This window comes from Pelophylax lessonae, assembly GCF_965119305.1.
Source record: "Pelophylax lessonae genome assembly, chromosome: 2".
Taxonomy (NCBI): Eukaryota; Metazoa; Chordata; class Amphibia; order Anura; family Ranidae; genus Pelophylax; species Pelophylax lessonae.
Window position 1 is genome coordinate 611,914,243 of NC_138769.1, and position 21,983 is coordinate 611,936,225.

The following is a 21,983-nucleotide window of genomic DNA, read 5'->3' on the forward strand; positions in this document are numbered from 1 at the left end:
GACATACCCCAAGCGACTTACAGCTGTAATCGCAGCAAAAGGTGGCGCTACAAAGTATTAACTTAAGGGGGCTGAATAATTTTGCACGCCCAATTGTTCAGTTTTTTATTTGTTAAAAAAGTTTGAAATATCCAATACATTTCGTTCCACTTTATGATTGTGTCCCACTTGTTGTTGATTCTTCACAAAAAATTACAGTTTTATATCTATTATGTTTGAAGCCTGAAATGTGGCAAAAGGTCGAAAAGTTCAAGGGGGCCAAATACTTTCGCAAGGCACTGTGTGTGTGTGTAATATATATATATATATATATATATATATATATATATATATATATATATATATATATATATATATATATATATAATATCTATATCTCAAATGTAAAACATCAGTTTTAAAGCTACTGTTTAAAAAAATTACCTATTGGAAATGAGAGCCTATCCATGAGTTGCATTTTTCTTGCATGTTGTTATATGGTAACCTCAACCAATGTCTCTTCTGTCCTTATTTCTGTTCTAGTTTAACATCTGCAAAATCTTGCTTATCATGGTGGTTTTTTTTTTCGCTCCATAGCAATAAATCCATATGGTGGTCTTTGGGAGACTTTTACATCTTTTGAAGTGTGCATATTCCAAGATGTTATAGCTTGTGCAGACAAAAATATTATGGGTCCCTGCTGTGGATTTATGGAACATATGTTTTGTAAAACTACATGGCTGGAATTTTCTTTTTTAACTTTTTTTCAGGTGCTTATGCTTTCGAAGCTGAAAGATGGCAGAGAAATGTGTACAATCTGTACGATGCTATGGTAAATGAGATTAGTCAGATTGGCAGCAGAGGAAAATACTCTTCAGGATCTCGGAATATTGCAGTCAAAGAGAATTTGGTGGAATTGATGGCGGACATTTGTCATCAGGTAATTGCCTTCCCAAAGACATCTAACATAGACTTCTTGTTTACTTCAGTGAAGGTGTTGAGTTTTTTCTGCAAGTTATAAGTGTAAGCCCAGCCAAAACTATTTGGGTAAGGGTTAGAACCCCTAATGGGTTTTGCTGCCATCCAGGGCTTTGTTACAGTGTCAGCTCACCTACCGTCCTATAAACAGTGTTTCGTCAGACAAGAAGTGTGGGGATCTCTTGAACAGCAAAATAAACAGAAAAAATGCTGTTTTTATTAAAATATGCTAAACTCCCTGCCAGCCGCAGAATTTCCCTCACTTCCTGTGTAAATCTGTTGTCACTGATACATAAAGTGAGGTAATGTCCATCTAAGGCAGCCACGGATAGCAATAAAAAAAAATGACAAATACTAATTCTTCCTTGCTGTATCAAAAACTAGAAATCAAATACATTTTTGACTAGATTTACACTTTAATCCCCTATCAAGGCGACAAGTCTTGTTTTGTTGTGTTTGTGGCCTGGACTTTGTAAGGTACAGAACCTGCATCTTGTTTTTGTCATGCAGTATTGTGCAAGCAATGCATTCTGAACACTGACTACATTGCTACAGTAGGGCACCCTGCTGGTCAGAAAAGTACTGTTAACTGTATTACTTACTGACCATAGATTCCTGTTATGATACCTGTGAGTGCATTTTTAGAAGATCACACCACTGTTGTGATACTGCATGAACCAAGTTAAACTTAGTAGCTTATTCCACTCAACAGGTATAAGACAATAAATGATTATGAATTTCATTTAGCCTTTGTTCACACTATGAACCACATATGAATCGCATCAGGAAGCACAGCGCATTCCTGTTCAATTCACATGCAATTTACTGGGGGTGCGATTTGAACCCACTCATTTTGAATGGGCTTAATTCGCACCGCCTTGCACCAAAGTCATGCATGTATCAAATTTGGCACAAGAACACATGGTCTTTATGTATAATGCGATCTGGTGCAGGCAAACGCACTGTGTTTGTGACCTGCGTTTTGGGGTTTCGTTAAAATTGCACTGACACCCACTGTAGATCGTAAGGACAGTGCGATTTGAATGTGGTGCAGGTAACGTGCCCGGATCCTGGGTTTCCTGCACTGCATTCTAGTGTGAACCTAGGCTCAAAAACCTATGATACTGTATTCAAATAATCTGGAAGTCTCACAGCTTGGAGATATTTTGCAGAGAAAGGTGTTTCTTGGGTCCTCAAAACTTGTAATAATGACCATGGGTTGCTTCCTTTATTATTTTTGAGTGTTATTTTTATGTATAAATGTGAAGATTGCTTACTAGATTGCCTTTTGGCTTATGGCCTATAGATGCATCAACAGATTTTGAAGGTTTTCTTTTTTTTTTTTAATTATTATGTTGGTAACATTGTCAGTTGTGTTTTTTTTTTTTTTTAGTAGGGGCGTGGTGATCCGTTGTGGTGGATTTTAACATACATTTAATAGATTAGGGTGGGCCATTCATTTGAACTTGCTGCCAAATGCAGCAGGAAAATAGAATCTGCTGTATTTTTGGTAACGCAGCGCACAGTATTGCATTACCATACATTGTGGTGTACTACAACATAAGTGCGTTGTGGAGGAGGCATTGATACATCTTGATATTTAATAAAGTGATATATATATATATATTTTTTTTTTTTTTTTTTCAACAATTACAACCTTTCTTGTATTATGTTTTCTGTGTTGTCCCTTTAACTGTATGGATGATAAACCTCTCTTTTTTTTTTTTCTTGATCAGCTCTTTACAGAAAACACTCGCATTTTGGAAATCACTCAGGCTGCTTTTGCTGTGACTCAGAGGGATCCATCTGCAAGTATGGTACCAAGCAAGCGTCGAAGGATTGAATTGGGCTGGGAAGTGGTCTACGAAAAACTTCAGCGATCAGAAAATGATTTTGATGTGATTCCATGGTAATGATAACACAGGGACAGATCTTGTCACAGATAAGTGAGGTTTTGATGGTTCAGGTGAAGATGTAAATACTGTATTTGTACATTATGTGATGAATAATGTGGACAAACAATGACCATGGTGGGACATGGTGGAGAAGCTGAACTTTGCAATAGTTTAGGCTTTTGTTATTCTTTAGAAGTTAATATAGACCGGATGTTCTATATGAAAGAAACGTGTCTTCTCTAGATTTATTTTAATTGGCTCCTGCCATATACTGTATGTTAGTTTTCAGTTCTTAGCTGCCATAGGGGCAAACATGTTCTAAGCACTTATTAAATGTTGAGCAATTTTTATAACTGTGGCGGTGTTACTGCAAATTCCTGAGTATTATACCGAGGGCTCATAAATGCTAAAACTGCACCTCAACATACATCTGAGGCATCTGAATGAACTGGCATACACTATAAACGGGTGGTTGAATAGGCATGGTTTACACTGCGATGGTCAGCTGTGCTTAGTGGAAGCTCCGGGACAAACCTCTAGCCTCCGGCAATATCCTGCTTTTTATCGGCATATCTGAGCACACTACCGGACTCCGGTTAGTCTCCTGCACCTGCTGGTCATGTTGGGGAGAGATAAACAGCATCCAGCGGTTGAGAAACTGAAGGAGTTTGCCCGTTCCGACAAACAAGATGGCGGCCGTAGCCATCTGCACACCAGGAGCAGAGGCCATGCTGCCCTGGACACTCCTAAGGCATCCTCCTCCCAGACGGACAAACACCAGAAATGGACGCTTGAGCAGGTAATGCACAGCTACTACCAGCTATTACCTCCTGTAACACCGCTCTGACTGGGAAGATGGAGGAGACTAAGATTGATATTGGCCTTCTCAGGCAAGACATGCAAAATATTAGGGAACAGGTGGCTGAGACTGAACATAGAATCTCTGCTGTAGAGGATGAGTTAGCCCCCATCCCTCACAAGGTCAAAAAGGCTGAAAAACAGATCTCATTTCTATACCAAAAAGCAGATGATTTAGAGATTTGTCCTAGGGGGAATAACATTATGATTGTAGGTCTCCCTGAACGTGCGGAAGATCAAAAACCCAGGGGATTTCATGGAGCAGTGGATTCGAACCATGTTCGCTGATACTACCTTTTCATCTGCATTTGCAGAGGAACGGGGTCAGAGTCCCAGCAAAACCCCCACTACCAGGGGAACCACTTAGACCACTGCTGGCATGGTTCCTTAATTGTAAAGACTGGAATCTCATTCTACGCAAAGCACGTTTGAAAGGTACGATCCGATATGAAAATGCTACTGTCTATTTTCCCTCATTTTTCTGGGGAACTACAGAAACAACGCGTTACCTTTTGCTGAAGTAAAGAGAAGAATGAGAGAAGCAAGCATAATCTTCTCAATGGCCTACCCTGCAGGACTTCATGTGGTTGATAATGGGAAAGTTCTCTTTTTCAACACCCTGGACAAAGCTGAGGTTTGGCTTTGTTTACAACCCAGGCACCTGGGCTAGGGAGAACCTGTGAGTTTGGAGGCCCTTCTCTGCCCATTTTTGTTCATTGCTCTGTTGTGTGGCCCTTGTTCAGGCTGAAATAAAGCGCAAAGCATGGGTGCATTTTCAGTGGTAGTTCTGAAGTACTTCTGGGCTTCTGGAATTGAATTACAGGAGCATTTGGACTTGTCAATCATGTGGCATTTTACAATACCTTGCCAGAGATGATACCTATAGTTATCTCCTATACAGTATGCCAGCTGTCATGGGTATTTCTCTTGTTTTCTGATGTAACTGGTTCTGCACTGTTTACCTCCCCACGTGACACAGTACTTTACCCGAACAGTTCAGAGCAGTTGACAAATTACCATCCTCTACTGTACTATCCACAACACTGCCAAAAACCCCGGATGGAACTATACAGCAGATTACTTTATTATGCGATAGACTGTACTGCAATATCTTTGCCACAGAAATATAGAGGCAATCTCCGTTATGAATTTCCTACAGAGATGTCTATACACTATGGTGGCAATGCCCTATTGACTGCTATGTTGATACTATTGTTACATATGTTAATTTGTTCTAAGGTATCTCTGACCAAGAGTTCTTGGTTGAAATTCGCAATATGTTGTTGGTCTCTAAGTCCTTGGTATATGGTTTTTACTCCAGCATTATTGGGTACTGATCCAAACAGTAACTTGTAATCAATATAAGTGCCTTTACAAATCTGCCTTATTGTATGACCTGCTCAGGTACAGTCTGAGAACATGGCTGCATTGTTTTTTAGTTTTCCTTTTTCTGTGTATTGTTTTGTTCTTCTAATGTATAAGTTTGTACATTTTCTGGCTTCTACCCAGATAACGCAGAATTTCTTATGTCTGTATTTGGTCTACTTTTGCAATAAAAAGTATTTAAAGAAAAAAAACAAAACAGGTGGTTGAAATGCTAGTTCATATACGTGTGTCTGTTTTTACATAGCAATACCCTATTGAGAGACCATATACAGTATCACTTAACACATTTATATCTTGGTTTTAAAGTGTGTCAGGGCAAATGAAAAAGCAAGCATATGCAGTACACCTCTGCAATTTTCACACATTGCCCTGTCTTTTATCACTTTGAAGACTCTACAGGTACAGGAAATTCAAGGTTAACCTGCTAGTAATTTACTCATCTCCTATTTTCCTGTTGATAGCTCACATTACACAGCACTTTTTAAGTTGACTTATGGTGCTTTTCCACTGCATGGAACCGAACGGTTCGGCTCGCTTTTGTGCTTTTCCACTGCTGGTACCGCATGGTATGGTGTAGGAATGGTTCGGTACGGTACGGTTCGGTACGGCGGCGCTTTTCCACTGCATGGAACCGAACAGTACGGCTCTCAAAAACAGTACCACCTCGATCGTGGTTCCAATAGGTACCATACCCGGTACCATATCCCACAATCCTTTGCATGCAGTCACTACTAGCCACTGATTGGTCAGAGAATCCCACCCACCCCGTTGTCATCCCACCCACTTAACTTTAGTACTACTTTAGTGGAAAAGCAAACCATACCGTACCGTACCGAACTGTTCCAACACTGTACCATGCGGTACCAGCAGTGTAAAAGCAAACCGGGCCAAGCAGGGCCGAGTAGAGCCGAGCCGGTACTTGCAGTGGAAAAGTGCCATTAGTGGTGTCAGCCCTGTCAAGTTGTCTTTTGCTAAGCTGCTCAAACCCACCCACTTGTTTTTACAGCAAAGATGCTTCCATATTTCTTTTTAGAAGTCCAAGTTAAGAACTAGGAGGGCTAATTAGACTCATTGAGATAAAGTGTGAGCAGGACAGCTCTGAATTCTTGATATGATTAACAGGTATTTTTTATTTTTTTTTTAACACTCATCAAAGTATTTTTTAAAGCTAATAATAGGAACTCCAGGCCATCAGCTAAATAGAATACTGAAATACATATACAGTATATTTTTAGCTTTCTATTTTCTTTTACCAGAGTTGTATTAAAATAAGAATAATAGTGCAGTACAAATTGAATTGGCGATTCAGAAGGAAAGCAATACAAATTTCATACATCTGTAAGCAGTAAATGTCTAGGGCTGGAATGAGACTGGACTGGTGAGCAGCAGATGGAATATTATGTACCTCCCTCTTTGAGATCTGCGTGCTACTGATAACGTGTGGCTGAAACAAAATCATCTAGACACCACCTATAAAGATAATTTAATTATTTTTTTATCTATTTCCTGATTTCATTTAAACACTTCCTATGTCCTTTTTTTTACTGCAGCCTGCTTATTGGCCAGAGTATCAGAAGCATCACCCTGCTAATGTAATATCGAATGGGGGCCTGGCTGGGATGCGAGCCAGGACAGACGTGCAGGCTCTGAGCTCTGGGATCATATGTCCTTATTCTTCTGTATAGCGAGCTACTCGTTCCCTCAGTAACCAGGAACACATAGTGCTACCTGTCATGTCCCTCAAGGGCTGTGTGAAGAAGGGGAAAGAACCGAAGCCGTAGAGACCATCAAGGGGACAGGCCTCCAGTCCGGTTGGCACCATCTTGTCCTCAGATTGCAAGGCAGGTCGGCGCACTCCACACATGGGGAAGACTCCTTCATCCCGCATTGCTGGAGCGCCTGAGTCATCCCCTTCTACTACTCCTGCCTTGCCTGCAATTCTGGACAAGAAGCAAGAGGCGATAAATAAGCCTATCCTTGATGCCATTGAAGGGTTCAAAGCTGCCTTTATGCTGCGCATAGAGCATTTGGCTTCAGAATGCACACTGATCAGGCATGTTCTGGACAAGTTTCGGGGGAGGCTTACAGAGGCAGAGGATCGCATTGAATCTGTAGAAGATCTCAAAGGCTCTCAATTGGCTCAGATCGTTGACCTACAGTTTGAAGTTTCCTCTTTGGTTAACAAGGTAGAGGATGCTGAAAATCAACAGCGACGCAATAATACGAGAGTGGTGGGCTTACCTGAGGGCGATAAAGGCCATAAACCAGTGGTATTTGCAGAAGCAACTCCTACATACTGTATGTTGTTGAAAATGCCCATTGGGTTCCAACTGACACACGTCCTCCAGGAGCTCCCCCGCATCCCTTTTTGGTGCACTTCTTTAAATTTTAGGGATCGTGACATGATTTTTGCAAAAGCTAGGAAACGCCAGGAGCTTCCATTTGAAAACACCAAAGTCATGCTTTTTCCTGATTTTTTTTTTTCAGTGGAAACTCAGAAGCGCCTAAGATGATTGCTCTCTAAACACCTACTGTTCCGGGAGCCTGGCCTTTTTGGGGCAGACAGTTGCGGATTTCATTAGTTCTGGGTGTGGTTACACCTTTCCACTACAGTTTGGCTAAGGCTGCATGTATAGTTAGCCAAATGGCTCGTTGGTTATTACAAAACAGTAGGGAGTTTTTTGTTTTTTGGACTGTTTTTGGACTTTTAGTACAATGCATTTTATCAGTATTGCACCGTTACCATATGCGTAATGTGTCTTGTACTTGTGGTGCCACAGGCAGCTTTGCAGGCGAGTGGTATAGGACTCATGTAGGGACCTTGGGGCCTAAACTTCAAGCCTTATAAAAATATTGTATTGATAATGACGGTGGTGGATGTCAGTGATACCTAATTTCCAAGGTCTTGACTGAGACGATATGTGGGATTGCCCTGGTAAACATTGTGTCATCCAGGGACTGCCTCATTCGATATAAAATACTACATCAAATTTTTTAAATTCCAGCTAGACTTGCAAAGATTTATGCTTCTGACTTGGCTAATTGTTGGCATTGCCAGCATTCCCTAGCAGATTTTGAGCTGGTCTTTTGGCAATGCCCACTAATACAGCGTTTCTAAAAAGAAGTGGCTCCCACCTTTGAAAATATTACAGCCCTTCGTGTACCCATGACCATTGCTGTGTGTTTACTTGGCCAGGTGGAAAAACTGTCACCTCTTAGTGCACAGAGCACCTTACTGTCTATTACTTTGTTTTACACACGTAAAGCGATTCTTCTCTATTGGAAAAAAGCTGAGGACCCTACGAACTACCTGGAGGGCTCCTAATTATAAGGCAATGCCATTTTATAAAGCCACTTGCCAAAATAGAGGCTGCCCCATCAATTTTGAGAAGGTGTGGCATAGTTTGATTTATGACACGTCCACACTTCCATGAGGCTGTCCTGTTTGTACATGGGCCTGGTTGGTTATCTCCATTAAAAGACAGAAATGATTTCCATTTTTTGAAGTAACCCTGTTGTGGAATCAGATAGCTGCCCCTTGTGGGCAGGTGGTGCCCATATGCTAACATTGCTGTGGGATTCCTGTGATGTCAGTATTGTCATGCTGAAATTTTCCTAGGATGTTTTTCAAAAGCAATAATTGCATATCTTTCCAGAGGTGTTGCACTGGGGGTGGGGGAGGGGGGTTTTGGTGGGATATATTTGCCTTTTTATTGTTTTATTTTTTTTTTACCTGTAATAAGTTACTGTATGTTGTTTTGAAGTTTTTGGTATCCTATGATACTTTTTGTAGAACTCTTAAGAAAAATGTATAAAAATAATTTTCCAAAAAAATGTAAGATCTAATTACACAAAGTTGCAGTAGAAAATAAAGCAGGTCATACCTTTTTATGCAATATTTTTCCCCTTCAACCACAGGTTGAAGGAAGTAAAATTACTCGATTACCCCATCAATACGGTCAGTGGTGTATTTTGGATTTGTGCTGCCCTAGGCAAGACTAAAATTGGGCGCCCCCCTCCTATGTAAATTTGCCCGACTCCTCCTTCCTTTTTAACAGATGTGACTCCCTCCACAATTGAAGGACTCTAAGTCCCAGCATGAACCCCTGAGATCTTACGAGAGGGGTGGGAGAGAGAGGGGAGTGGGTGAGGGTTGGGAGAGAGAGAGAGGAGGGGATGAGAGAGATTGGGGGGGTGAAAGGGGGAGAGAGGTGAGAGAGGGGGGGAATCAGAGAGAGCGAAAGAGAGAGGGGGGTTGAGAGCAAGTGGGGGGGGGGGTTGGGGGAAACAGAGAGGGGGGTGTGAGAGTGAGAGAGAGAGGGGGTGAGAGAGAGAAAGAGGTGGGAGAGGCAACCAGTGGCCAAAAGAGTCTTAGGTGGAGGGGGGGGGGCGGCTTTTTTACTGCCCCCTTGCAAAGTGCCCGCTTTAGGCCTGGGCCTTGTCGGCCTAGGCCAAAATACAGCGCTGAATACAGTCAGTGTTGATGGGGGAATCCCTCCCGCTGCGCTCTTGTGATGTATATATGTACAATCTGCTTGCCCATAGATGGATTGAAATTCTACTGGTTCCTGCTGAACCAGCTAAATTTGGATCCGTCTGTGGCCTGCTTTAGGTTGTCATGCGGTTTGTGACAAGAATGCTTAAATGAAAGGCAAAATCTTTAGACCATTACATATAGTATATGCATTTCACTTGTGAATTCACATGTTTGCTTGGGGTTCAGCTTTTGATTGGGTTAACTTTTTCTCATTCTCTTTTTTGTCTTGTTTATATATCCAGGTTACAGATTGTAGCTCTTTTAATATCACGCCACCCAGATAGCCTTCCAAGTAGCGAGTTGACTCCACTACTAACCATTCTCCACCAGCTTTTAGCCCAGCAGAGACGAGGGGAGCGTGCAACCTTTGTACTGAGGTGTTTGAAAGAAGTGGCTGTTTGCCAAATGCAGAAAAATGATGTGAATATGACTACAAAGACTGATCTTCACAAACTGTGGACTAAAATTTGGGCTGTAACTATGCGCAGCATTAGCTCTCCACAGACAGAGCCTGAAAGCTTTGCATTGTTGGGTGTCATGTTACTAGGGGGGCTAGTATCTGCAGACAGAGACTTCTGGAAAATCTTCTCTGGATCTGCTGGAAAACCCTCCAGGTAAGTGTATGTATGTATGTATGTATGTGTGTGTGGTTTTGCCCTGAAGTTAGCCAGCTTCAAATGCAGCCTGGGGTTTGCTAGGAGCATTAGGTACACTAAAAAATTATGCTATAAAACACTAAACACAGAGGACTATCACTTTTGCGATTCGTGCGAAGCTGTACCTAAAAACAAAATTTATGTTTTTTTTCCCACAAATAGAGCTTTCTTTTGGTGGTATTTGATCACCTGTGCCATTTTTAGTTTTTTGCGCTATATACAAAAAAATAGCGACAATTCTGAAAAAAAAAAAATATTTTTCACATTCTGCTATATAACATTCCCCCCCAAAAAAAGTAAAAATCTAAATGTTTTAACATTTTAGGCCAATTTCTGCTACGTATTTTTGGTAAAAAAAATTGCAATCGTATTTTTATTGGTTTGCGCAAAAGTTATTGCGTCTACTAACTACAGCGGCGACATTGCGGCGGACAGATCGGACCCCTGACTGACATTTCTGACACTTTTGGGGGGTCCAGTGACATTACTACAGTAATCAGTGCTAAAAATATGAACTGTTACTGTAATAATGACACTGGCAGGGAAGGGGTTAAGACAGTAAGTGATCAAGGGGTTAATTGTGTACCTAGGGGCGTGTTTTTAGCTGTGGGGGGGGGGGCGTGGCTTTATGAAATGATCACAGAGACCTGTGATCCTATATAGTAGCAGGATCACAGGGGCTCTGTGATCATTCCAGAAAAAAGAACGGTCAGCTGTGTTTACAACAGCTGCCCATCCTCTCTCAGCAGGGAATGATTGCGGGTGTCAGGCGGCAATCGGAGCTGCCTGCCCCGTGCATCGGGATCCCCGCTGACGAGCGGGGGCAGGAGCGCGCTGCCGGTGGCGCGTGCTCGCCCCCTAGCTGCAGGCGCGCGACTGATGTATACCTACGGCAGTTTGCGCAGGAGCGACTGCCTGCCGCAGTATAACTCTGGCGGGCGGTTGTTAAACGGTTAAAACAAGTAAAGATAGTATTTGGCTGTGTGGTGCATTTTTTTATTTTATTTGTTTTTCTCCATGTTAATGTGCGGACCAAGTTGTTCTGCAAAAAGGACATGGTGTTATGGCAGCTATCTGCTGCCATAACACTGGGATTTAACGTCAAAGTACCGACGTAAAACTGCGGCGTGCTGATCCGGAAGTGGTTAAAGCAGACCTTGCACCAAATATGCAGCTGTGGCCAATGGCCATTATCCTTATTTAATTTTTTACAGCTGGGAACTGGCTTTCCAGAATTGATTTTACAGCACTTGGATCACTTTTAGAGCGCTCGGAAGGGTCCTGCCCCTATTCCCTTTGCTCTGTCATGAATAAAGCCAGGAGCATTGAGGATTTCATCACTTCTGTGTTTTCTTAGTCTGTACAGCCAGGGAAGAAGCCAATCAAATAAATCTCTGTATTGAGAGATTAGACCCCGATCTCTCTAATGCCCTCAGTGGCAGCTAGTCAAACAGAGTACCTATCACTGCGCAAGCTATCACAAGGGATGTTGTTTACCCCTTGCGCTATACATAAACAATTTTTTTAAAATATAACTTTAAGTGTAAAAAAATAAATAAAAAATAAAGTCAATAGAGTTAAATCACATTTTTAAAGCACCGCTATCCCCCAGTGCTCATGTGCAAATGTCAGAGTTAGAGCAATAATTCTAGTGTCAGCACTCACTTAACACTAAACTGGTGACTTGTAAATGTTTTAAAGCGGTTGTATACTCATAAGAAAAAAAACACACAAATGCTGCAGGACAAAGGCATAATGAGCAGTGAGTGGCCGGAGCCGCGATGACGTCACTCCCGTGCATGCGCGCAGGAGTTTTTACTTTCTGACAAGATCCGGCAAGGAGCTTTGAAGGTCTGCCGGACCTTCAGAGTGCATGCGCCGCAGACATCAGCGGCTGCATGCAGGTTGAATATCTCCTAAACCGTGCATGTTTAGGAGATATTAATTGTACCTACAGGTAAGCCTGTAGGTAAAAGTCATATAGCGGAGTATACTACCTCTTTAACCACTTTACCACCGGAGGATTTTGCTGTCTTACGTCCAGGCCACTTTTTGCGATTCGGCGCTGTGCGACTTTAACTGACAATTGCGCGGTCGTGCGACGCCGTACCCAAGCGAAATTTACGTCCTTTTTTTCCCACAAACAGAGCTTTCTTTTGGTGGTATTTGATAACCTGTGCGATTTTTTACTTTTTGCGCTATAAACAAAAAAAGAGCGTTTATTTTGAAAAAATAACAATATTTTTAACATTTTTTTATATGAAATTCCCCCCAAAAAAGATGTAAAAAACAATTTTTTTTTACATTTTTGGCCAATTTGTTTTCTGCTACCCATGTTTGGTAAAAAAAATCACAATAAGCGTATTTTGATTGGTTTGCGCAAAAGTTATTGCGTTTACTAACAAAGGGAAAGATTTCTGTCATTTTTGGTGTTTTTTTTTTAACGCGTAATGGCGGCGATCTGCGATTTTTTTTTTTTGCTGTACTGCGACATTGCGGCGGACAGATCGGACCCTTGACTGACATTTTTGACACTTTTGGGGGTACCAGTGACATTACTGCAGTAATCAGTGCTATAAATATGCACTGTTACTGTAATAATGACACTGGCAGGGAAGAGGTTAATTTTATTGGAGAGGGAGGGGTTAATGTATGCCTGGTGCTTACTGACGTGTGGAGGGGGAGGTGACTGAGTGAGCCAGGGACAGATCGGATGTCCAGCTATGCTGAACACTCCGATCTGTCACTCCCTGTCACTTGGGAGATCCGCCCGCTTGTGTTTACACAGGCGGGCGGATCTCCACACTAGATCCCCGACGATCGGGGATGAGCGGCGGCGATCGCCGCTGCTCTTCTCCTGGCCCGACTCCCGCTGTGACCGAAAACAGCGGGAGCGCCGCCCAGAAGGGGGAGTGTCTGTTGACGTAGTACTACGTCGTCAGACGATAACGAGCCACTCTGCCGCAGTAATATTACTGTGGGCGGAGGTAAAGTGGTTAAAGAATCGTCTATGGATAATTTGAAGTATTGTATTTTATGTAGTCTGACACCATAATGTTAAATACTGTATTGTATGTAGACTGACACCATTTCACAGGCATACTTTTTCCTGAAATTTGTGTTTGGTAAACGACTGCAAATATCGTGTGAATATTGCAACAACTACCATTGTATTCTCCAGGGCATTTGCTTTCCGAAAATATGTTTGGGGGTTGTAAATAATTTTTTAGCCCCAAAAAAAAAAAGCTGATTTTAATATGTATGTGAGAAATGTCAACATTTCCCTGGATGGCAAGTGGTTAATGTGTGTCTTTTTGATATATTGATGTCTTACGATAATACAACGTGTATGTTTATGTAATCCATTCTGCTACTTGTGTAGATAAAAAGACCTATGGTTTTGGGTTAGTGATTTTACATAAAAAAGCTTTAACGCTTGCTGACTGCCCTTTAGCAGTTTGACTGCTACAGGGCGGGAGCTGTGTACCGGATCACGTGTGTGTGTGTGTGTGTGTGTGTGTATGTATGTATATATATAATATATATATATACGTGATCCGGCTGTTACCGGTAGGATGCGTGCCAATGTGGTCTCTCTCTCTCCCCCTCTTCTCTAGGCCCCCCCCCTCCCATAGGACCCATTCTGAACAAAACATGCATATAAATATTCTTACGCAGTGTTTTTTTTTTTTATTATTATTAAAACAAAATAATATGAACCTATATGACTAACTGCTGGTCACTTTCAGCTCTGCAGTGCACTGCTTAGGTGTGGCCCTGGCTCTGACTTCCTGTGCTGTCCCACATTACCTTTCCTCCGGCCTAGAGCAACACATCAATGAGCTCAGTGGGGTTAAAAAACAGCTGAAAGAAGAGATCATTATTTGGTTACTCTTTGGCAGCCAAGATGATGAAATGGATGATACCAATGAGCATGCCCCTTGTATCAATAAGTGAGTATAAACCTAGTACAGAAAAGTTGAATGATAAATACAATACATTTTCCAATGACCAAATGTGTGAGGAGTTGATTTTAATTTTACCAGAAAAGTATTTTCTTTCCCATCTATTGAGGGACACCAGGGAAACCATCACCTTCGAGTCCTATCCTTTTGGCAGACAGTTCATGTACAAGTATTTCAGTTGTGTTTAACTCTATACCTGCTTTAATATGCTGCCTTACTTTACTATATATGTACATTTTTAACTTAATTTTGCCCAGTTTGACCTACTGAATTTTTGCTCATAGCAACATTAAATTTGAAACCTTAACAGTACAATAAGTAGGTTTTCAGTTCGATCTAACATGGCTTGTAGTAATTGGGTGATGTAGGGTTTAATCACCTCTCCATCTAAATCTTTTGTTTTATATTTGAATAGACTTGGGTAGAGAACATATTTTGGTGATACTTTTTATTACTGTCTGTGATTTTTTTTTTTTTAATAGGGAAATTTCACTTTTCATCTCTTCTAAACCTTCCCCATTTTACTTAAAAATGCATTTCTGTCTGTGTCCCTAGGGAAGAGGTTCCCCATCACTTCTACTCCTGATAAAAAGTCTAAGGAAATATGAAGTATCTCTAAGGACAAAACAATTCTTTGGCTGTATTCAGGTTCTAATTGATATGCATAACCCAAACATTTTCAGTTTTGGTTAGAGTAGGACAGGATTTGTTTTTTTTATTGCGCTTTCTGTCTCTATTGGGTAGCTGAAAGGAAATCTCTGTAGCAAGACTGCAAAAAATGTATTGAATAATACTTCCATACTCTATCCAAAATTAAAAGAAAGAGTTTTGGCCAAACATACACTATAACTTGATAATTCTTATGAATGCTTAAGAGCAAGGGAACTGTTAGTTTTTGCACACAATCCAGTATGTTAAAATGAAATATCACTGGTCTTTCTCAATGAAGAAGTGATAAACCTGTGTACCTTGCGTCTGTTTTGTCTGAATCTGAGCGTAGAGAGTGAGCGGTCCTTACACTTCATGATTTTAGTAAGGTCAGGCACATCTCCTACTACCAAACTGATGACTAAGACTATAACCTGTTGTCAGTAAATTAATGAATCCATATGGTTTCATTTCAGGGAGTGAATTCATAATATAAACTGTACATTCATGGTAAAATGTGAGGCCTCACTGAATGTGTGTTTGTTTATGTCTACATATACAGGTACTTCCACCACCCTATCTTCCACAGAGTTCTTGTAAGCCTTACAATGAAGGATTCCAATGCTGCTATGACATATTTTGGGAATCCAGTAGACTGGTGAGTTAACTCTGGGATCAAAACTATTTAGTTGGGATACAGCCAACATTTTACATCCCAGAATTCTGGGACAGTAAAACAAGGATTTGCGATAAAGCTTCAGTGGAGACACCTTTTCCCCATGATAACTCTTACAAGAAGTGAATTTCTCTTCCTAGGGGTAGATTTCCTCTCACTTCCCGTTGTCTCCCTCTGTTTGTAAGTAAGAGTCGTTTGTAGGTCGGATGATTGTAACCCAGGGACAGCCTATATTATCTAGAAGTCTGCCCTACATATTATTTAACATGTTTCAGTTCAGTGTAGACAACAACCTGCCCTACCAAACCATGCAATAATGATATATGGCTAATTGTTCACTGTTATTTCTGGGATTTTTTTTCTTTTTTTTTTTTTTTTTTTTTTTTTTTACAAATGAACCACTATACAGATGGTATGGTTGGGTCTGAACGTGCCCCGCATAGATAGCCTGTTGTAAGAGGAAATAGTAGTTTGAATAGAAAGGTAATTTGCATTTATTAAAAATATCATTGCACCATTCTCCAGCCTAATCCTGCTCAACCCTGGTTTTATTGTGTAAATCACATGCACAGTGTAAACCGCTATTAAGAAGAGAATCCTTGACACATTTTGCACACAACGTGCTAAGCTTGTGGCAGCAGGAATCTGTTGTTTTGTGATCCTTTGGCTGGTATGTAGTCATTATTGGTATTGCACATGATGTAAGGGATTTCTTTCCTAGTCATTCTTTCTCTGATAAAATAAGAACACATTCTGATCAGGTGTCAAGTCCTGGGAAAAAAAAGTGTGGGAACTCACCAAGATTACCACCCCCAACCTCAAAAAGTGTGTGTTCTTTTATATATACCTCTTGAGGAGCGAGGGCCACTTTAGCGACTTGGTAACCACACTGAGCGGAGCGGACAGATCAGATGACAGGTCCTTGTCAGCATATGCAGAGCAGACACGGACACAGCCATCTCTACTCTATGGGCCCTCCAATCTGATCTGCCCAGACAGAAGGCGACGAATCCCCTTCTGTTTAAGTGGATCGAATTGGGTTCCTCCAGGTATCGCTGGCTGCTGCTGTCCCCCAGGCGAGTATGGCTGGTGGCTGCTAACTGGCTGTCCTCCAGAGCTGGTACTGCTGGCTGGTACTGCTGGTGGGTACTGCTGGCTTGTACTACTGGTGGGTACTGCTAGTGCCTACTGCTGGTGAGTACTGGTGGTGGCTACTGCTGAATGGTACTGCTGGCGGGTAATGGTGGCTACTGCTGGCGGGTACTGTTGGTGGGTACTGCTGGCGAGTACTGCTGGTGGGTACTATGGTGGGTTACATATACATTGAGTTGCAAATTTGCAGTACGGGCGTGATTTATATCAGTTGGACACAACATCAATCCTGGATCTGTCACATATTTCTTTCCAAAATAGACTTGATTTATATTTATATGAATTTTGCTCAGTACCACTGAGGGTCCTTTCACACGGGCGGTGCGCCCGACGGAGTCTGTTTTTGCTCAGCGGGGATCGATCCCCGCTGAGCAGGCGGATGACAGGTATGTCTCCGCTCTATGTGCAGAGACGGAGCTTTCAGAGTCTGCTCTCCTCTTCGGGAATTGGATGATAACGGACCACCTGTCCGTTTTCTTCTGATCTTTTCCGATCCTCCAGACGGATGGAAAATTGGGTTTCCATCCGTCCAGATTTCACGCACAGGAGATGTCTCCGCTGACATCCGCCGCTCCATAGGGGTGCATGGAGCATCCGATCCGGTCCGCCTGAAAATCTGACTGGCGGACCGGATCGGAAAGCCCGTGTGATAGGGACCGAAGGCATATCTCTTTTGGTCCCCCTGTTTCTTCTCTCTCTTTCTCCGCCTCCTTTTTTTCTCCCCCATCTCTCTCTTTCCATCTGTCTCTTTATATTGCTCTATTTCCTTCTCTCTGTTTCTTTCTCATCACTTTCTTTCTTCCTACCTCTTTCCTTCCTCTCTCTCTCTTTCACATGTCTCTCCTTCCCTCCTCTCTTTCTCTCTCTCTCTCTCTCTCTCTCTCTCTCTTACCTCCCTCTCATCCGCAGGGTCGATGCTTCCTGTATGGCTCCTGTGCCCTGTCACAGGCGGAGGCGGAGTACATTTGATATCACTCCGCCTGTGACAGGAGCCGGCGCTATATAGGAAACATCGGCTCTGCTTCCTGTAGTGCCAGCTCAGTTTACAGTGATGCTCAGAGATGGCGGGTCGGGAACCCACAATGTGGGTTTACTGCCCCCCCATCCCACAGCTGGAGGTAGTGCTGGGATCGTGTCTGGGCTCGGGGGGTACAGGAACGGCGTTCCTGTTGTAGAATAAGTACAGGAACTCCGTTTCCATGCGTTCCCGCAGGTCTCGCTCCTTGATTCTGATTTATTTTTATTCTTTTATGTGAATGTAGAGGCATGGGTATCAAACAAACATTGCGGGGCATGCATCTCTTTTTTTCATTAAAAGTAGCTGTTTTTTTATTTACAGTAAAACCTTGGATTGCAAGCATAATTTGTTACAGAAACATGCTTGTAATCCAAAGCACTCTTATATCAAAGCGAATTTCCCCATAACAAATAAAGGAAACTCAAGATGATTTGTTCCATATAAAAAAGATTATAGCAATGTGGTTGGCTGTGTAACCATAAAATGTCCATCCACAAATGGCAGCCTCCACAAGGGGATTAGAAGCGAAATCCAGCAGGAGCTACAACGTATAAAAGAGGAGAAGCACCTCTAAGTGTAGCAATATGGTTACATTTATTGAAGGCTCAACATTTAGCAACTCACATGGTTGATGATTAAAAGAGGCACATCTAAGAATGCATGTATCCGGGTAAAGCTGTCCACATAGACAATCCTCCGCACTGCCGGCTCTCACCGCTGTCAGTTTGCAGTCGTGAAGGAGAAGACTACCCTGCAGTAGAACCATCTGAAAGTGAGGCTTGAAGTGCTCGTGGAGTGCAGCGTGGAAGGGATGACGTTGGTGGTGGTGTAGAGGATGCCTGCATAATTAGATGTGCCCTTTTTAATCAACAACCATGTGAGTTGCTAAATGTTGTACCTTCATTAAATGTAACCATATTGCTACCCTAAGTGTTGGTTCACACTGATCCGACTTGGACCGCAACTTGTCAGCCTGACAAGTCGTGGTCCGTCACGCTCCCATTGTGCGGTACAGGAGCCGTTCTAATAGGAGCGACACAAGTCGCTCCGACTTAGAAAAAGGGTCCTGTACTACTTCGGGGCGACCTGGAGGCGACTTGCATAGATATTCATTTTATGAAGTCCGTGCAAGTCATGCCGAAGTCGCGCTGCACGCGACTTCACAGGTCGCCCCCTAAGTCGGAACGACGTAGTGTGAACCGAGCCTTAGAGGCACGTCTCTTGTCTTTTATACTCAGTTGTGTCATGACGCTACTTGTATATCACGACGTCGCTTGTTTATCAAGTCAAAATTTATAAAAACATTTTTGCTTGTCTTGCAAAACTCTCTCAAATCAAGTTACACTCAATCCAAGGTTTTACTGTAGTTATTTTTGTTATTTATCTGTATTGTTGTTTTGGGAGTAGTGTGATTGTTATAGGCTTTTATTTTTTTAGATTGAATATCATATTGGTTGATGTTTTGTGATATGAACATTTATTTACCAGCTATGAAAGGGAAATAAATTGTTTAACAATGTACAAGCAGAGTGATATTTTTTCTATTTCCAGCTTGCACCATAAAAGAGGAAAAGACAGCAGATTCTCAGAAACTGAAGAGCTGTACCTTCTATCCTCATTTAATGACATGGTTACAATTTCAAATGCTGCTGATGTGGAGACCAGTGGACAGTCTAGCTCCTCATGTCTGACCGTGCATCATTGTCTTAAACAGAAATTGGAACAAGACCTGCTCTCTTTAGCCGAGCAGCTACTCAATAGCTACTCCTCAGAGGTACTCGGCACCCTCAAGTGTCTGCTACATTGGCGTATTCTGCAATACATTTATTTTACCATTCTATATTTTTCCTTTGTCATCTCAGAAGACATGATAACCAACTGTATTCCAAAATGAAAGTATAAACTGTCCTGTGCAATCTACATACTGTAGGTGGACAGCATAGAATGGTATAAGGCTTCTACTTCAAGTCAGGGCTGCTCCTCGATGACTGATGTGAGAATATTTAAAAAGCAAAATGAGAGTGTAGTAAGCACAGATCCACAGAACTGATGAATCAGAAGCAGGGAGATATTTGCATTGCAGATCCTCAGGCACAGCTTTCTCTCTATTAACAGTGAGAAGCACAGTAATAACATCACCACATTTGACTCCAGATTTCATGAGACTAACAGTCAGAGGCTCGTTGGCTTAGATGATTTCACTGCAGATATAAAGCGATTAGGCCTAAAGTATTTGTAAAGGCTGTGGTTTTTTTTTTACCTTCATATATTCTATGTAGGAAGATAAAAAACCTTCTGTGTGCTGCTCCCCCCCACAGCCCCCATAATACTCATCTGAGCATCCTCTGAATTCAGGGATGTGCTCGGGAGCCTAGGCTGCCCTGGGTCTTTCTCTCCTCATTGGCTAAAACACAGCACTGCTGTCAATCACAGCTGGTGAGCCTATGAGTAAAGAGCAGGGGACTGGGCTAAGCTGAGGCTCTATGTGTTCCTTTTGGACGCATAGAGCAGTGCTCGGGAGCGGGCACGAACCAGTGCCTCCATAGCAAATGGCTTGTCATTGGGGTAACTGGTCAAGGGGGAGGAGCCAGGAGCACCAGCGGGGACCCGACAAGAGGATCAGGGCTGCCCTGTGTAAAACCATTGCACAGAGCAGGTAAATATAACATGATTGTTATTTATTAAAAAAAAGAAAAAAAAAACCTTTTTAAGGCACAAGGGGCACTGCTGTTTTTCAGAATGAGTCTGAGATACAAGGTACATAAATACATACCAACAAATATAATAGATGATATATTCACCACTGCCTATCTGCTCCTGTATCCAATATGATTCATACTCTGTATGCTATTAGATAATTGCTCAGTAGTTTATGAAGGGCTTTAGAGTAATACAGTCAGGGAGCAATAGGTATAATTTTATTGTATATCAAGGTCAAAATAGGTAATCCAAGTAACTGTACTATGTCACCTTTTTTCTTTTTGTTAGACCACTCCTTCAGATAGTCTAGTCCAGTGTGCCAGCCTTTTGATTGGTGTATTGGCTTGTTATTGCCATGCTGAGGTCATGAATGAAGAGGAAGCCTGTAAATCTGCATTGTTCCAGAAAGCGAAGGTAACTGGTGCAGCTGTGTGTATAAATAAAGAAGCCTATCTTAAATGTACAGTACAGGATACAGGCTGAGTATTCATAGAACTGGGTTATAGGCTGATACCTTCAGGTGATGGGACATTGGCGAGATTTTGAGGACACACCACCTGGGCATCCCCCCTATAACTCTAGGTAGAGAGGAAAGAAGAATGGGATAGACTGTTTTGTTTCTTGGGTACCTAAAGAGAATCTGTCCGTTTAATGCTTGGGCTCCAACCTATGGGGTAAAACATGGATTTGAGATCTTGCACTGCACAGAATGGAGCCAGTTTGCTTCTTACTCGCATGAGACAATTTGTATCTAAATATACATATCACACCCCACTTACTAGGTTTTACAACCCATAGTCACTAGCAGGTAAAGAAAAAGGTGTTCTGAATGTAGGTCCACTCTCCAGACACTGTCCAGACAGTGGCTTGAATACGTGCAAAGAATACCCCAGAAGTACACCATTATATACCTTGCATAGAGTATATTGGATGCCCTTGTGAATGTACTCTCTTTTTCCAGAGAGACTCCGCACTATGCTCTAGATCACTGGTCTCCAAACTGCTGCCTGAGGGCCAGATGTGGCCCTTTACTTGCCTTTATCTGGCCCTTAGGGCACTATTCCTCCCACTGGTACCAACAATGGGGTACTATTTCTTCCGCTGACCCCAAGGATGGAGCAAGATTCATCCCACTGACACAATAGATAGGGCATTATTCCTTCAACTGACACCAATGATATGGACTATTCTTCCCACTAATACAAATGATTGAGTTATATCCCTCCCACTGATACCAATGATAGGGCACTAATCCTCCCACTGACGCCAATGATGAGGATTATTCTTCCCACTAATACAAATCATGGGGCACGAATCCTCCCACTGATACCCATGGAGGGGCACTATTCTTCCCACTGATACCAATGGAGGGGCACTATTCTTCCAACTGATACCAATGATGGGGCACTATTCCTCCCACTGATACCAATGATGAAGCATTATTCCTCCCACTGATAGCAATGACAGGGCACCATTCCTCCCAGTGAACCCAATGATGGGGTACTAATTCTCCCACTGGTACCAGTGAAGGGACA

At 42.2% G+C, this 21,983-nt stretch overlaps 1 protein-coding gene across 2 annotated transcripts in view; it reads left to right on the forward strand.

The window, feature by feature from the left end:
* The window catches only part of ATM (ATM serine/threonine kinase), a 276,722-nt gene that overhangs the window by 25,551 nt on the left and 229,188 nt on the right, over positions 1-21,983 (forward strand). For both annotated transcript variants that reach the window (XM_082248434.1, XM_082248435.1), the window contains exons 7-13: positions 750-919; positions 2,694-2,866; positions 9,876-10,247; positions 14,039-14,242; positions 15,465-15,560; positions 19,300-19,522; positions 20,737-20,862. In XM_082248434.1, coding sequence (XP_082104560.1) covers positions 750-919; positions 2,694-2,866; positions 9,876-10,247; positions 14,039-14,242; positions 15,465-15,560; positions 19,300-19,522; positions 20,737-20,862 — 1,364 coding nt within the window. The remainder of the gene's footprint in view (positions 1-749; positions 920-2,693; positions 2,867-9,875; positions 10,248-14,038; positions 14,243-15,464; positions 15,561-19,299; positions 19,523-20,736; positions 20,863-21,983) is intronic.